The 17,636-nt window shown below is 43.6% G+C and overlaps 1 protein-coding gene across 2 annotated transcripts in view; it reads right to left on the bottom strand.

Moving 5' to 3' along the window:
- LOC137625488 (gamma-soluble NSF attachment protein-like) overlaps nucleotides 1–17,636 on the bottom strand; it is a 196,795-nt gene that overhangs the window by 112,349 nt on the left and 66,810 nt on the right. For both annotated transcript variants that reach the window (XR_011040860.1, XM_068356401.1), the window contains exons 3-4: nucleotides 2,377–2,461; nucleotides 2,093–2,110 (exon numbers count right to left, since the gene is read on the bottom strand). Coding sequence is in view for 1 of the 2 variants with exons in the window: in XM_068356401.1 (XP_068212502.1) it covers nucleotides 2,093–2,110; nucleotides 2,377–2,461 (103 nt within the window). In the remaining variant the exon portion in view is untranslated. The remainder of the gene's footprint in view (nucleotides 1–2,092; nucleotides 2,111–2,376; nucleotides 2,462–17,636) is intronic.

Raw genomic sequence — 17,636 nt, 5'->3', positions numbered from 1 at the left:
CAAGCAACTTTAAAACCAGGTGGGATGTAGAAGCATTCACGCAACTTAGATGCACTTGGAGCACTAGAATCAAGGTGGGCCTGGCAAAAGATTCAGAGCAACTAATAACAGAGGAGCTATTAGCACCAAATTCAGAAGCGCTACTGGCGCTTTTGTTGCTAGATTCCAAGACACTATTCAGAGGTTCTTATGGCATAATACAGATACACCAGACTTGCAGGCACTAGTTTCCTTTGCCTTATAAAGTTCACTGAAAGAAGTGAAATCTAGACTAGAGCCCAAAACCAGCTATACTTAATTAAGAAATAAGATGTACTCTGCTACAGCAACCACGAATGTTGTAAGATGCCAATGCATGGCACTCACAAAGAAAGTACACGGATGTAAGAACTCTCACTACTATGTGTAATCTCCTTACATACTCAGAACACAGCCTATTTGCATTAGCAGCTACATTGGAGAGATGTAAAAAGTGCTAACACGATGTGAAGGTCGCAGAGACTATACTGATCACAGGGAGGATAAGTGAGGACTTGTAAAGTGTTTACACAAATGTGTTTCTTTTGTGTAAATTGAGAGCCTCTCCCTCTTTTAAATTATTTTTGAATGATTCAGAACTTATCCGAGGAATTGAATTTATTCTAGCCCACACTAAAGTATGAATTTACTGAACACGGGAAGCATAATCTACTCCTTAAATAGAGACTGTCCCAGATACTTTCAATTTTGATGTCATGTAACAAATGTTTGAGAGTGCTATTGGCTCCCAATCGCCCAACCCATGAGCATTTATCACTTTGCAGCCAACTTCTTATAGACTAAAGAACTCATCATAATCATCTTTGGATGCATAGATCCTGTTGATTCCTTTTGCTATGCAAATCAAGACTGATTACCTCAATCATGCACAGACTCTCACTACAATGCTCTAATGGTCTCTCTCCTCTTTCATGTGAGGCTTGAGGTATATTTACACCTTCCTCATGGTTACTTTACACAAAATCTACCTAAGGGAATGATGAATCTAAAAAGCATCCACTCTACTTCAGCTCTGGAGTGAAGAATATCAACTTGCGCTACTAGTAAAAGCACAAAAAAATAAAAATGAAGGGTCAAGAAATTACCTGAAGGATAAGTGAAGGACATTTGAAATGGCAATAGAGAAAGGGAGACCTACTGGTAAGCCTGAATATTATCAACAATAAAAGTGAATTTTTACTTTAGTAATACTGACCAAAATAACAAAAATCTTACAAGCAATTTGTATTTTTCCTCGCTATACAAACTCAATTCCTTTAGTAAAGTTATGCTAACGTCTGATAAAAAGGAGGCATAAGTCTCAACTGACTTCACTATTTTCTTTCTTCTTGCTCTGTTTATTCTATATTTAGTTTATCTAATATTATTTGATCTGGGAGATCCCTGTACTCAGTACAGAAGCATGATATACCCTCTTCATTTAATCATTCATTCTCACTCCTGTGTTATATATTTAGTAAATCTAATACTATTTGATCACGGAGATCCTAATATTCATTGAATCTATACTGTAACCATAAACTCTTTGGGCTTAACAGGCAAAGAATATCTTTTGCTCATTAAAATGAGACCAGTATTACACACTACAGCAAATCTTATTTTGGAAGACATTATAAACTTAATATAAACGGACTACCATTAAACTTCCTGATAGGGAGCGCCCCCAAAAATCCTCCAACAATAGTACCAATACATAAGAGCTGTCACTGGACTGACTGACACATGAAGAATGACATTTAAAATTGGCAGCCTCTAGTGGCCATTTTAGTGTGGTAGTAACTCGTGAGGTACGTATAAGATAGTAGGGTTAGTCATACAAACTGATTTTTGTCCTAGTCCCCTAATTTTGAGCTTGTCAAACAAACTATACTACTAAAATTTATAGCACAATGAATTTTGAGTAATACAAATGAAAACAAAGAGAATTTCTAGTTAATTCTCTAATATAAAGGATCTAAACGTTGATCTTCACACTAGAATCTGTAAAATCACTACTTTTAGAATACCTCTAAAACCAAAGATTTCAAACTGTAACAATATAACAATTACTTACTTGCCAGCAGAAAAGAATCTGTATAAAAAATGTTAAAGAAATTAAGTAAATAGATTATGTAATTCAACATTCACATAACAATAGTAATGCAGTGCACAAAAAATTGACTACTCTCAGTTACACATTTCAATAACAAAGTAACAGAATAATTCTTATCAATAACAAATCTACACTACACTCTTATAACTTGAATAATTTAAAGAAAATCTGCAAAATAACATGAGCTTTTTAGTTTTATTTAAACAAATAGAAAGCTCTACAACTAGGCAAGAAAAAAAGGATACGATCGGTTGAGCTTGTGATATTCCACAGCCTTCAAGAGACAATCTCGACACTGTGAATACTGCTTTGCTGTTTTGTAGCATAATGCTGAAAGGAATGAGAAAATGACACCATTACAAAATATATAACAAACCCTGATTGTTTTCTTATTACAGAATTATGTATACTGTACATCATGAGAAAAAAATTCCACACACAATATCTTTGCATAGTAATACTATTGAATAAATATTCATAAATCACATATAAAGAAAACAGGACTTCTCAAAACTACTGCATTACAAAAAGTCAAGGGGACAAATTGCAAAATATCAGTTCCAAAATCTTCAAATCTTAATCACTGTTCTTACAACTTTAGATACATGGTTTATTAATGAACAAAACTTCCTTCCTAGACAAAAGGATTGTTTAAATTTTATGGTATGTATACCATAACACAACTTTCCTTTTGTAGTACCAAAGAGATGAGGGGCTAAGAGAAAATTGAAGTGAGGTACAACCTTTCTTAACATGGCCGCTCTTTAGTAAATGAGTTAACTACTTGTTTGTAGCAATGTACAGTATATGTTAGGTCTCGGAACCATACATGTTGTATTGTGATGATAAAATACAACATTGTTACAGGCTCTGGTGGATGAATAAAAAAGGTCAAAGCTCATGTGTTGAATAATAATGTAAGAGGAAACAGTTGACTGAATATGCATGACCATATCGTAAATCCTGTAACACAAGCATTCTCATTACCAACACGATATTAGATTTGAAAGTGAATGTGACTAATAGTTAAATAACTTAAGGTTATGAATGTTTATATATCAATTGGTTGTGAGATCTTACAGCAGTGAGGATTTACAATTGTTTAACGGTTTTGCTTTAACTAAACCAATTAATGGTTATCAGATAATCATTTATGTTGATATTGTACGGAGCCAAGTTTACTGTGCTGCTTATAATCCACCCAAACATAACTGCTGAATGCTATTCTCACTGCCCGAGGTCCAGCTAAAAGACACTTTCACTCCTGAACACAAGGCAGAAAGGTTACAGTTTGCCCAGCTTCATTGATTGATTGATTGATTGAAAGTATTCTGGCATCCTGACATCTAAGGTCATTGACGCCGATAGCATTTATTATATATGAAAAATAAATGAGAATTCAATTAAAACCATAAAAGTTAAGAAGTCATTATAATAATTAAATAGCTTTCATTAGACCTGCTTCTGAAATAAATCTAAAAATTCCGCTCGCATAGTAGGACACATCAGGTCCAAGAAACTTGGCAAGGATGAACCTGCCATCCTCACCTCGAGCCTCAAACAGATATCTATTTCTTAAGTTAGTAAAATTAGGGCATTCGGTCAACAAATGCCTCACTCTTAAAGGTACTAAACAGTCCTCGCAATACGGTTGGTGTTGGCCCTTCAGCAGAAACTCATGTGTCAACCGTGTGTGACCAATACGGAGACGACAAAGAGTCTTCTCCCATTTTCGGGGTATCATGTTATACCTCCAAGGTGATATGATATTTGTTACTTCCCTCATTTTATTGCCATCTAGACTATCCCAGTGCTGTTGCCATTTATTACAAACCAATTTCTTGATGTAAGGTAGGAAATCATTACAGGGAATGGGATACCTCCTTGGTAGCAACTCAAATGCCGCATTCTTCGCCAGTAAATCTGCCTTCTCATTCCCAGACACACCTACATGTGCTGGAATCCAACAAAATCGAACTGTTATACCTCTCCATACAATAATAAAAAGCCATTCTAAAATCTTTACAACTAGAGGGTTACTAAAATTAAAAACTTCTAAAGCTTGAAGAACACTCCTTGCATTACTAAAAATTGTAAAATTACCCTCCTTTTCCAAAGCTATTTTCTCAATAGCGGTTAGTATGCCATATAGTTCGGCAGTAAATATGGAAGCTGTTAGAGGAAGTGCACCTCTAGAATTAAAATCATTACTATGTACTCCAAATCCAACGCCAGCATCAGATTTGGAGCCATCAGTATAAACAAAAGTCGATCCCCTATGTTCTGCAACGTGTTCCATAATAAGAGACCTGTATTCTAAGTCAGTCATATTCTTCTCAACTCTAATAAAGTATTTACAAAAAGATACGTCAGGTAATTTCCATGGAGGCGTTGATGAAAACTTGAATGGAAGCACCTTAATTCTAATTATATCCAGATTGTTTAATAATTGTTTCACCCGAAACCCAAAAGGTTGAGGAGATTTTGGGTGCAACCCAAAGTATGTTGAGTGCCTTACAAGGCTTGCAGTCTGAAAGGCTATAGAATTAGGGAGTCTTTACAATCTAAACCAATACCGAATAATAGAGGGCATTCGGTAAAGGTCTAGAGGCAACTCCCCAGCATCAACAAGGAGACTTGTGATAGGTGAAGTTCTAAATGCTCCTGTGGACAATCTAATACCAGCATGATGTATAGAATCTAATATTTCTAACCGGCTTGGGGTGGTTGAGGAGTATATTTCGCATCCATAACTAATTTTGGAAAAAATCAAGGCCTTGTATAATTTTTAAATAGTATTGCAGTCTGCCCCCCATGATGTATGGGACAATACTTCTAAAAGATTAAGAGCCTCAAGACATTTAGCTTTTAATGCTTTTAAGTGAGGAACCCATGTGAGCCTACAATACAATATCAACCCTAAAAATTTAGCTTCACTTACACATGGGATATGTTGACCTTTAATTTATATATCCGGGTCTGGATGTAATCCCCGGACACGACAGAAATGGACAATTGTATCTTTACTTGTCGAGAACTTAAATCCATTCATATCGGCCCACTGGATAATTTTATCAATAGAGAGTTGTATTTTTCTCTCAACCATTGCCATTCTAGCTCCAGCAAATGATATGGAGAGATCATCCACAAATAATGTTGCATCCCAGGGAATGACTGAGGATATCCCATTAATTGCTAGTGCAAAAAAGGTTACACTCAGCACACTACCCTGAGGAACTTCTTCCTGGCATTTACTCTCTGATAGAGTTTCCCCCAACTCTTACTTGGGAAACTCTATGTGAAAGAAATAACTGAATAAATAGTGGTAGCTCTCCTCTTAATCCAAACTCATGGATTCTTTTTAAGTATACTGTACCATATCTCCATGTGGTATCATATGCCTTTTCAAGATAAAAAAAGACTGTCACATGGTGCTGTTTGGAAGCAAAGGCTTCACAAATGGAGGACTCAAGTCGTATCAGCACATCAGTCGTTTAGTGCATTTTTCTGAATCCACATATAATGGGTGATAAAATACCCTTCTTTTCAAGGTACCACATCAGTCTTACATTGACCATCTTCTCCATGATTTTGCACAAACTAGATGTCAATGCAATTGGCCTATAATTTGCTGTTAAAAACTTGTCCTTACCGGGTTTTAAAAAGGCTAAAATAACGACTAGTTTCCAAACACTTGGATAACTATGATCATGCCATATTCTATTAAAAATGCTTAAAATAAATAACTTTGTATTAAAAGGTACATGTTTAATCATTGCATATGGAATTCTATCAGGTCCAGGGGCTGTATCGTTACACGTAGCAAGAGCAGTATCAAATTCTCTTTCATTAAAAGGAGAATATTATGACTCTCGCTTTCTGGTTGCGAAATTTAAAACTTTCTTTTCTTCAATGCTCCTATACTGATGACCAAGAGCTGCTTCACACTTGCACGATACATTTGAAAAATGGTCAGCCAGGGCATTGCTAACTTTGGTTGCTCCAGTCATATACTGGCCATTTACCTTTAACACTGGTGGTGGGTTTGGGGTGAATTTGCCTGCTATCTTTTTGACTTTCCTCCACACAGATGATGTTGGTATTCTACTGTTAATGGAGGAAACAAATGACATCCAAGACTGGCGCCTAACTTCTTTCATGGCACGACGGAACTGTGCTCTACATTTCTTGTACATGACTAAATTCTCCTCAGTACGGTTCATGCGCAATCGAGTTAAAGACTTTCTTGTGGCTCTGTGCAGGCAGAAACAAATGACATTCAAGACTGACGCCTAACTTCTTTCATGGCACAACGGAACTGTGCTCTACATTTCTTGTATATGACTAAATTCTCCTCAGTACGGTGCATGCGCAATCGAGTTAAAGACTTTCTTGTGACTCTGTGCAGGCAATTAGTTCTGATGACCACCAGGGGACTGGTCGTCGGCTGAATATCCCTGTAGTTTTGGGAATGGAATTCACTTCTGCTGTGTGAAGAGTTCCATTAAGTAAGTCAATGGCATCATCAACACTTTTAAACTGTTCTGCATTTCCTTCAATTTCACTTAACACCCAAAATCTATCCTAGTCCGCCTTATCAAGATTCCATCGAGGCGATCTCTGTAAAGGTGGACCATTGTTGGTGTTTATAATGATTGGTGCATGATCACTAGTATGCCAATCATGTAATGTTCTCCAATCAAAATCGAGAAGACAGTTAGAGTTTGCGACTGATAGGTCAATACAGGACAAAGTACCTGTCTGAACATGAAAATGTGTGGGTTCTCCTGTATTAAGGAGTCAGACATTTTCATTCTCCAAAATTGATGATATAATATTACTCCTTGCATTTGCCAAAACATCACCCCAAAAAGGATGTCTACTATTAAGATCTCCTAGTAAGAGAAAAGGTTGTGGGAATTCTTTAATCACCTCTACTATATTATCATATGAGATGTTATCATTTGGAGGCAAGTAAAGAGAACAGATTGTGTATTTTCTCCCTATATCAATCTGTACAATCACTGCCTGCAGAGGGGTATAGATAGACAAAGATATTTGGGGAACATCCCGACGAACGTATATAAGACTTCCCCAATGGCTCCCTGCTCGTTGATCATATGGTATCCTATAGCTAACATACTCGCGAGGACAAGGAGTATTAGCATTGAGCTTGATTTCTTGTAGACGTACAGTTATAGGAGAGTGCTCATGTATGAGGAGCTTAAATTGTTCATATTTCGCCCTTAAACCCTGGCAATTCCATTGCAGAATGGAGGAAAAAACTATGGTTTATTTTTTGGAAGACACCTTAGATGAAGTCTTCCCATTAGCAATATTTGATCTAACAATATTTCCCGGTAGTATCTCTAGAGAGGATCTTGATATAGTCGGTTTTGTGTTCCTCTTTTTCTTTGTATCTTTTTGATCTAATTGTTGAGGAGGATGGTGGACCTCAACTTGAATTTCTGATTGGTTCAATTTACCTTCCAGTTGATCAGAAACATCAGCAGACAAGATATCATATTTATTTGAAGTCGTGACTTTGATGTTTCTTATAGTAGGAGGCGAGAGAGATGAAGGTCTCTCTCTTTTTCGATTAAAAAGTTGTGATCTGTCAGGTTTTTTCCACCTTCCCCACTACAGGTTCACCAGGTAAATTAGTTTCAAGTGGAACCTCCATCAGATCAGGCAAGGATACGGTCCGAGAGAGGTTTGTACTATTGTTTAAAATCGGAGTAGTTGGCTTTTGAATAACTTTCAGATCTTTAAGTATCTTTTGATTTTTCTACAATTTCTGGATATATATTTTCGATGGGACATTCAACCTCTTAAACTACTTTCATTTGTTTCTTTATCTTAGAAGTAGAGATATAATTTTCATCTGTGTGGTTTGGCAAGTTTTTCTTCAGAACCATTGAAAAAGGTTGCCCTGGTCTTATCTGGTTTCCAAGAGCTCTTTTACGAGCCTCTTTAAAAGTAACCCCTTCCATGGTCCTAATGGCCTGAATTTCTTTTTCAAAAATAAACCTAACACAGCTTTTAGATGTAACTGGGTGTGCTTCCCCACAATGTATGTAATTAGGGTTTTCTATGCATACTCAATGACTACTTTTTCAAAAGTTGGCACAAACAGCTGGCTTATTATTTACTTTTTCCTTGCATTTCTGGCTTAAATGGCCATACATCTGGCAATGATAACATCGCAATGGTGAAGGGATATATGGTTTTACCTTCAAAGATAGCCAACCAGCTTTTATAACATTTGGTAATCTGCATTGATCAAATGTTATAATCAAAGTAGCAAGAGGAATACGTTGTTCTCCAACTCTCTTTCTCATTCTGACTACTTTTATTACTCCTTGACTTTTCAGTTCATCCTCAATTTCTTTTTCCTCTATATCCAGCGATTCTGGAGCATATATTACACCTCTACTCTGGTTGAAAGTAGGGTGCGAAATGCATTTTACACTATGACCATCGAATGTTGTAAGTGTTTTTAACCTTTCACCTTGTAATGGGGATAGTGTCTCTATCAAGAGACTTCCATTTCCCTGGGGTAGAATTTTTGGCTGCCCTCCACATAAAGTAAAGGTAACTATTTCCCTATTAGCTTTAAAAACATTTACACGCTCATTTCTTGCGTTTTCAAATTCTAAGATAAAAATTGTTTCATAATTCACTACTTCATAGTGACCAGGTAATACTTCTACTTTTCTATATCTTTCTGTACTGTCATAATTTTTCACTCTCTCTCTCTTCTTCTCTAGTGTTATCTTATTATTCACATGACGTGAAAAAGGTTCTAATGTAACAATATTAGAACCCGAGTTGGAGCTGTCTGTACTGAGGTCCATGTTTGTATTTTCCAGGTCGTCAACAGAGGGGTTGGTTTTCTTTGAAAAGGCAAGCTGGGTTATCTTATCGGAGGATGTCAGTCCTCCTATCCCATGTGGCCCGACAAGAGAAGAGGCTTCAGCGGGGACCAGTCCTCTATTAGAGAGGGGCTGCCTCTCTTAAGGTGGGCGTACACTGGTCAGTGGGAGTGGTTAGCAGGGAAGACTTCTCAAGATTTACCATGATCCCCAGATCTTGGCAAAGTCTCAGAAGTTTGTCTCGGTGTTAAAGAAGGGTTGACACTGAGTCTGCAAGGATTAACCAATCGTCCAGATAACGGAGGAGACGGATGCCAATCCTGTGGGCTCAAGATGATACTAGGGTGAACACTCTGGTGAAGACTTGTGGTGCTGTGGAAAGACCAAAGCACAGCACCTTGAACTGGTATTTTCTGTTGTCCAGGCTGAATCTTAAGAAGTACTTCCTTGAAGACGGATGAACTGGGATCTAGAAGTACGCATCCTTTAGGTCTAGTGTGCACATGAAGTCTTGCGGTCTTACTGCTAGTCTGACCGTGTCCGCCGTCTCCATGCTGAACGGAGTTTGTTTGACAAACTTGATCAGAGCTGAGAGGTCGATGACTGGTCTCCAGTCTCCAGACGCCTTCTTTACAAGAAAGAGTCGACTGAAGAAGCCTGGGGATCTGTCGAGGACCTCTTGGAGCGCCCTTCTTCAACAGGGTCTGGACTTTTGTCAGAAGGGCTTGCCCCCTTGCCGATCCCATGGCAAGGGAGTTCAATGACACTGGATTCGTCATCAGGGGAAGTAGAGATATTATGAACGGGACGCGATATCCTAGACTGATCACGGAGACTGTCCAGGAATCAGCCCCGAGTTGCTTCCACCTGTTTGAGCAACTTTGTAGGCATCCCCCCACTGGTGGAAATGCAGGGGGACTGCCTATCCTAGCGTTTGTGGCCTCGGCTGCTCCCTCTAGGATTTGTGCCTCCCCTGGAGGACTTTTTGCCTTTCCTTTCTTTGACAGGAAAGGGCTTAGACACCATCGTCTTCGCTGCTGTTGTCGTTGTAGTGGTCTTGGCTGTGGCTGGACGGGACTGCTGTGGTGCTGGAGGTTTATAAGGCTTGGATGTTAAAGCCCTATGGAGGAGGGAGTCTTGATAAGACTTCCTCCACCTCTCAGCGGAATGTTCCACATCCTTAGGCTTGGAAAGAACAGACCCCTCCATGGAGGAACGTCTGAGCCTATTGATCTCGGCGCTAGGGACCTTCTGATGGAATCTCTCAGCTACTGCATCCCGATGTTTCAGGATGGTATTTGCCCACAAGTTCGAGACTTGGTGGGCCACAAACTTGATCGTGCGAGTACCTGAGAGAAGGAAGGTCTCCATAGCTTTCCTGGTACATTCCTTGGAGAAATCCTCAGAACGTATCAGGATACCTAAGGTCCCCAACCAGATATCGAGCCACGAGGTAGCTTGCATAGCACACTTCGCGACCTTCTCCTGATTGAGGATCTCGGCAGCAGAGAACGAGACCTGCCGGTTGGAGAGTCTCTCAAGAGGGACTCCCCTGGTTAGCTCTGCCAGTCAGTGAGTGGTGAAGTGGAAGAGCTAGACAAGGCTCCTCTAGGATCTCGAAGTACCTCCTCTGCTGTACGCGAGGAGGTGGGAGGAGCTTGTTGGTGATACCGGAATGGTTGGAGGAGGACATCTCGGAGAGCTGTTGTGAGATCTTGTCCCTGGTACTCTTTACCCCCTTGAGACCAGGGCAGGGCTGCACTGGTCTTAGAGGGCTTTTGAGTACCAAAGACGCGGTCTAAGACCGTGCCTTTGCCCTATCGAGGAGGGATCTCTGGATCGGAAAACCCGTTGAGAGCCCTCATTAGAGTCAGAACTTGCCAAAACGAGTGTTCTGATTCTTGCTGGTCTCCTCCTGTTGTAGGACTTGCAGCGAAGTCTCCTTCTATCCCCTAAGGCTCTTCTTGGGGAGAGTCGCAGACATTCCCTGAGTGGCTTGTTGGCTCCATCCTAGCCCTAGTGGAGGACTTAGGCAATGTTTTGGAGTCTTTGGATTCCTTCCTGGGAAGGATGTAAGACTCCAACATTGACGAGGGTGGCATGTTCCTTCCAATCCCTGATTGTGTGGAACTCTCGGCGCGAAGAGAGGTTTCCTCCAATGGTGCGATGGGGGAAAATATCTTCTCGTGCGATTCCCTTGGAGACGGGAAATCTTCGTCTGAAAGGGAAGGAGAGGCAGTCTGAGGAACAGAAGGAACTGGCCTCGAAGGTCTGCGTGGAGTCAGTTTCGCCCTTGGGGAAGTGACCGCATCTAGAACTCCTCTTTTTCTCTTCAATGGGGTAGAGGAAGCCATGGTTCCATTTCCCAATTCAGAGAGGACAGGCTTGAAAGCCTGAGTTACGGCTCTGATCAGGGCACCGTACCAGGGCTGTTAGGTAACAGACGCACTGTCAGACATACCCCTTGAAGGGAAAGGGATTGAAGGATCCCTGGGAGGAGTCACTGTAATTGGTGGGTTTGCCTGTGGTAGCTTTGGGATCCTGAACCCCTCTGGAAGTTTCTCTTCTCACACAATGCGCGGTGGTATGTGCTTGCGAGGGGAATGAGGCGATGGCGACCTTGCCGGACGTCCTTCCTTGTGATGCATAGGCTCGCGCGCGGGAGGATATTGACGCTCGCGCGCGGGAGGATATTGGCGCTCGCGCGAGGGAGAATAATGGCGCTCGCGCGAGGGAGAATAATGGCGCTCGCGCGAGGGAGAATAATGGCGCTCGCGCGAGGGAGAATAATGGCGCTCGCGCGAGGGAGAATGATGGCGCTCGCGCGAGGGAGAATGATGGCGCTCGCGCGAGGGAGAATGATGGCGCTCGCGCGAGGGAGAATAATGGCGCTCGCGCGAGGGAGAATAATGGCGCTCGCGCGAGGGAGAATAATGGCGCTCGCGCGAGGGAGAATAATGGCGCTCGCGCGAGGGAGAATAATGGCGCTCGCGCGAGGGAGAATAATGGCGCTCGCGCGAGGGAGAATATCTGGGCTCGCGCACGGGACACTGGTGGCGCGCGGGAGAGTGTTCGCGTGCATCTGTTACAGCCGTAGGGAGCGCACGCGCAGGAGAAAGTCCCCTAGCGCACGGGTGCGCAGTAGATTCATGCGGGGCATGCCGGAGAATGTTGGCGTGCATCGCTAGGAGAGGATTGACGAGCGTGCGCATGGCGCGCGTATATCCATGTGGATGTGCGCGGGAGAAGGCTGGCGTGCAGGTGAGCGCTGGCGCATTGGTAAAGAGTGGCGCGCGGGTGAAGGCAGCATGGCTGACTTGTCAGTAGTCCTGCTACATGTATCAGGAGAATGTTGGTGCGCAGGTTTTACCTGGCGCGTAGGATGGTGCGCAGCATGGCGCGCAGGAGAGTAAGATGTAGGGCACGTATGCGCACGTGCAGGAGAATGTTGGCGGGCGGAAGAGCGCTGTAGCGCAGGAGATCGATGGCGCGCAGGAGAGTGTTGGCGCGCAGGAGAACGTTGGCGCGCAGGTGAGCGTTGGCGCACAGGTGGGCGCTGGCACATAGGAGATCGTTGGCGCGTAAGCGCAGGGCGGGTGGGCACAGGGCGTGCAAGAGATCGTTGGCGCATGTGCGCATGAGGGCGCACATGGCGCGTGGTGGAGCTATGCTCCTGTTGGAGTGTATGCGCATGTTGGCGGGTACGCTCTTGATGCCCTGTTAGGTTAAGAAGGATGATCAGCGCGTACTGATGATGCCTGACGAGCTACTGATGAGTGCTTGTCAGGTTTCATGGGCGTGTAGGTTGTTGGCGCGCAATAGTACGCTCAGTTGGAGCCTTGTTAGGCCCATGCAGCAACGGCGACGGCAGGTCGGCAGGTCTGTCGGGCGGAAGGTCGACGTGTCCTTTAAAAGGATGACCTTCCACCGAAGGAGATCGCGAACGATCTGCAGAGAGGTCCAGGACCAATACAGGTGCAGTGACGGATGATTGGTCTAGAGGCTCCTCTGTGGGGGACTGCATAGAAGACCTTGAACCAAAGATGCGCCTCCTCTTCGCAGGTGAAGGAAGGCCTCTAGGGCGAAGAGGAAGGCGAGGCTTCCAACAGATGCACCCTCTGGGGGCTGTTGGATCAGCAAGCTGACCTTCAGCAGTCCTCCGAAGAGGAGTCTCTGTAAGTGAACTCCCCCGAGCCCCGAGGGGAAGAAACACTAGCAGGAGAGACTGACAATGGACTTAGTTTCCCCCTCGTAGGTTGATCAGGAACAGGAGAAACTGAGCCGTTTGCTACCGTAGAGTCTGGTGTGGAAGAGGAGATGGGTGAAACTGCATTGGATACCTCTGACACCACAACGTCGACAAGAGACAGAGGATTAAACTCTGACGGTAACGACGATTGCTTGACAGCAGCACCCAATCGGATGTAGTTAAGCAAAAACTCCTTGGAGGGCGAACCCATAAGCCCCAAGGAGGACCAAAGCTGAAACAAAGAGGTTAGTGATATGTCCTCCCCTGGGGAGAGAGGTGGAGCTGCTTTGCTAGGGGAAGCAACGTCATCTCTCGAGACCCAAGGTTGGTTAACAATAAATCAGTCTACGCTGCCACTCGACGGTCTCTCGAAAGAGACCGACCGAGTGGGAGCTTCGAAGGAGGTTTGGGCAACGGAAGAGGAGGCCTTGGGTTTTTCTCCCTTCGGAGCAACCTTCGAAGGAGAAATATCCTGTTTGGACTTCTTCCGTCATTGCGAAAACCTCTCCCACTGGGAGGCAGACCACTCCCTACACGCACTACACTTGTTGACACTATCACACCGTTGGCCCCTTCAAGAAGGACAAAGGGCGCGAGGATCAGTCTCGACCGCCGACATGAACGTTCCACAGGGGAGGTCGGGAAAAACCAGGGGAGGTGCGCATGATCGCAGAGGCCAACTTCACATACACAGAAACTAGAAAAAGAAAGAACAAAAGCAATTAAATGGCTACCAATATGACGGCGAGAATGAGAGCGGACACGTCCGACCACCATCCGAGCCGAGAGCAAAGTGAGCTCAAGCACAGGTGTGTGAGAGGGGAGGGGTAGCAAGCTACCTTCCCCTAACCCCGCTAACTAGCGGGGTGGGTAGTACACCCTCGTTAAAAATTAATGGTTCGTCATTTCAGCTACGCCGAAAATAATACCCTTATTAAATAGCGTGGTTTGTATTCCAGTTATGGAACAAAAAATACTTCTACTGTGATAAAAAACAATATTAGGCAGTACACAATGTGTTAGTCAACTGCTCATAAGCAATGGGCAGCGAGTAGTTAGGTTAGGAGTCAATCCACCCTAGGGCAGCAATTATTTGTGGTTTCTCGTATTTCACACCTGTCTCTATTAACTAAACCTAGCAACAAGCAACAGCTCACTGTATCGGAGTCATAATCATTTTCCATCTCAAAACCCATACCTGGCCAGACTTGAGGTGGGTCATTGCCATTATTGGGTGATGCCAAAAGAAAAGTGAGGCCTTCGAGGTTCGTCGACTGCTTCACGAGTTGCCAGGGCGGCTACTATGAGCTTGCACTCACTTCTAAAGACTGGGATCTTCCAAAGGCTTAGAAGTCTAATTCTTCGCAAGTGAATTTGCATCCTTCCTCCCATAGACTTTGCTAGTGAAGGAATCCTTCGTCTCGTATAGCTTCCTAGTGAATGGAGAGAGAATGGTGGATTCCTCTTTCTGCCCTTTAGCCTCCAGAGACTTAGCTGGGGCTTGAACCAAATTTTTTCAGTTATGGGCAGCATTGGATGGAGCCTAAATGAGTCGATGAATGAGATCTTTCCAAGACCTTAATCCCCTTGTTGGTGTTAGGGTGGAACATGTCCCCTGGAGGTGGTGTTACTTGCCTCTTAGGCTTACAGCCCCTACGAGTCACTTTTATTGGGTATACACCCTAATCTTCCCATAAGGGATTGACTTAAGCAGCCTTAGGCTTGAAGTTCTTCGTCTTGAGGTTAACGCTGCAACGAAGACACATGCTCTGAAGGAGAATGCTCAGGAGCTAGTGCCAGAGGAGTACATGTAGCTTTCCTGCTTATACGAGCTTCCCTACCCACTGCAGCGTGATGTAGCCTTGGATCCAAAGGAGCGTGACCAAATGTTTGGGAGGACACCGTTACCTCCCCAGGAATAGTCAAAGTCTGAAATAAATTAGACACAACTGAAGGATCTTTCAAAGCAGTCAAGGTGTGGCAGCCACTTTAAAGATCTCCTTAAACAAACAAGTCTCGCGAAACACCATTGTTGGCTCATGAGCCTTGGGCTGTAGGAGCACGAGACTGGATCACAACCTCTATGCCTATTGGCGAGACAGGCTCAGGTGATCTTGAGTGAGTGCGAGTAAATGGGGGTTGTGCTAGTTGTACGCTCTACCTAGCCATGTAGAGCAGGCTCAACAGTGTGTGAGTGAGCGCAGGACTTAGGTGGTTGAGCTACGAGTGCAAGATGTCACGCTGTACTCTCAAGTTATCCAGCCTGGTGAGTGTGGTGGCAATCGTCCCCAACACAATAACACAGACATCTGTAAGCGCTGGAGATTCGCAGACCACTATGGAGCATTAGGGGACACACTGGACTACAAGAGTGATCGTCTGCAAGCTATGGAAAGCTTTGCTCTGAAGAGTTAGAGCGCACTGGTGACGAATCACACTGGCGCTTCTGGGGAGATGGACTCTCAGGCGAGGACAACCTATCGTGCTTGTGAGACCATCTGGCTAAGGTACCTGAAGGGTTGACATGCTCAGGAGGGTGAGGATACGACTGTCTGTCCTCGCACTGAGTACACTCACCCTGAAGGGAGCAAGTGCTAGGGACCCGCAGATCTTCGGATAGGCGAGGATCTTCTGCAGTGAATGAAGGTCTAGGAGGCACAAGACTGAGTAGAAGGGACTCCCTCTTGTCAGCTCTATAAGAATAAGTGCCAAAGCCAACCAACACCTTCAAGAACTGGTCCTTCAACTTGAGACCTGAAAGTCCCAAGGACTGCCGCAATTGAGATGGACTCTCCAAGGGTGGAAGGTTTCACCATCTCACAATGGGAAATTGGAAGAACTTCCTGACCCGAAGGTTGTTCGAGAGTTAACCGGCCACCGCTCTTACCCACTTGTCTCCCAGAGGAGGCCGAGTGAGAAGAGATAAAAGGAAAGGTATCATGAGAGGGAGAAGTTGGAATTTTTTCAACTGCAAAAAAGATTAGGCAAAAAATCCCTTTTAGACTTCCTATCCCTCCTGGGAGGATAGCCATGCCCAACACTCATCATATGGAGAGACCTGCATGCAGGAGTGTCCTTTGCATGAAGGGAAAAGTCAATGAAAATCCATCTCCATCTAGGACATGAACATGCCTCATGAGTGGACCGCTATGCCAGGAAAAACCCACGTTATACATCCTGAAAACAAGCACACGAAATACACCTAAAAAAGAGAAAGGAAATTTTTTTTTATTTCTAGTCAGTTCCAAGAGTTTACTCTCAACCACGGCTATAATCAAATTGGAGTTGTGGCCAGAAGCATGGAGCAGTGCTTCCCCACTACACAATAGTAACAACTGCTATGGTTGTTGACACCTTGTTAAGAGTTTTTATAGCCTTGTTCCAGCTTGCACTCTTATCTTTTTCAATATACAGAACAAGGGTTTTTATTTGTATAGGAATATATTAACATAAGCAGGCAAAACTCTAACATGACAAATTCGTAGATAATTTTCATTTTTCCTAACTATACAAACCTTAGCTATTTATTAAGGGTTATACTTTTGGCGGAGCTGAAATGACGAGCCATTAAAATTTAGCAAGGGTTAACTACCCACACAGCTAGTTAGCGGGGGAAGGGGGGGGTAGCTTGCTACCACTCCCGTTCACACACCTGTGATTTAGTCATTTTGCTTGGAGGTAGGACTTAAAGGGGGATAGGAATGGCAGGCAAGTTTGTATAAATACAGTAGCTAAAGTTTGTAGTTAGGAAAAATACAAATTATCTACGAATGTCATTTGTTCCGTAACTGGAATACAAACCACGCTATTTATTAGGGGTGACTCACCCATTACGAAGGGAGGACGTCCCTGCCAATCTGGCTTTTGGCTTTGCCTGGGGGCTCCTTATCTGAGTATGTTAGTACTCAAAAATAAGGAGTCCCTGCCCTCGCTATAACCTTGCTACGCAAGGTCCACAGCCTACGGAAGCTGTGTGTTGAGACGTACAGAAGTGCGACTGTCTAGGTAAAGTTATTCCAAGTCTATGTAGGAAAAACCTGATGTAACCAGACTTTCCCAATACCACCTCGCCAGGGTATGGGGATGCAACAGTATTATCTTAATACTAGGTACACAAGGGAGCATGGTTTACCTGCAGTGGTTTGAGGTCAGCTTATGCAGAGAACCCAGGATGCTGCTTTCCCCATGAGAGGGTAGGATGAAGAAAAGAATAAGAGCCAGTCAAATCTTTTCATTCACGCAGACTAAAACCGGGTAACAGTGCCCTCAACCTTCTGCTACTTGTCCAATAAGGAGCTTGAGGTATACAACCAGCTGTTGTGCAGCCACCACCCGACCGATAGAGATCGTATCGAGTTCCTGTGGGTCATGTCTAGCAGGA

This window comes from Palaemon carinicauda, chromosome 2, assembly GCF_036898095.1.
Source record: "Palaemon carinicauda isolate YSFRI2023 chromosome 2, ASM3689809v2, whole genome shotgun sequence".
In the NCBI taxonomy this organism is placed as follows: domain Eukaryota; kingdom Metazoa; phylum Arthropoda; class Malacostraca; order Decapoda; family Palaemonidae; genus Palaemon; species Palaemon carinicauda.
The sequence above is the reverse complement of the archived record's forward strand: the minus strand, read 5'-3'. Positions and strand labels throughout refer to the sequence as shown.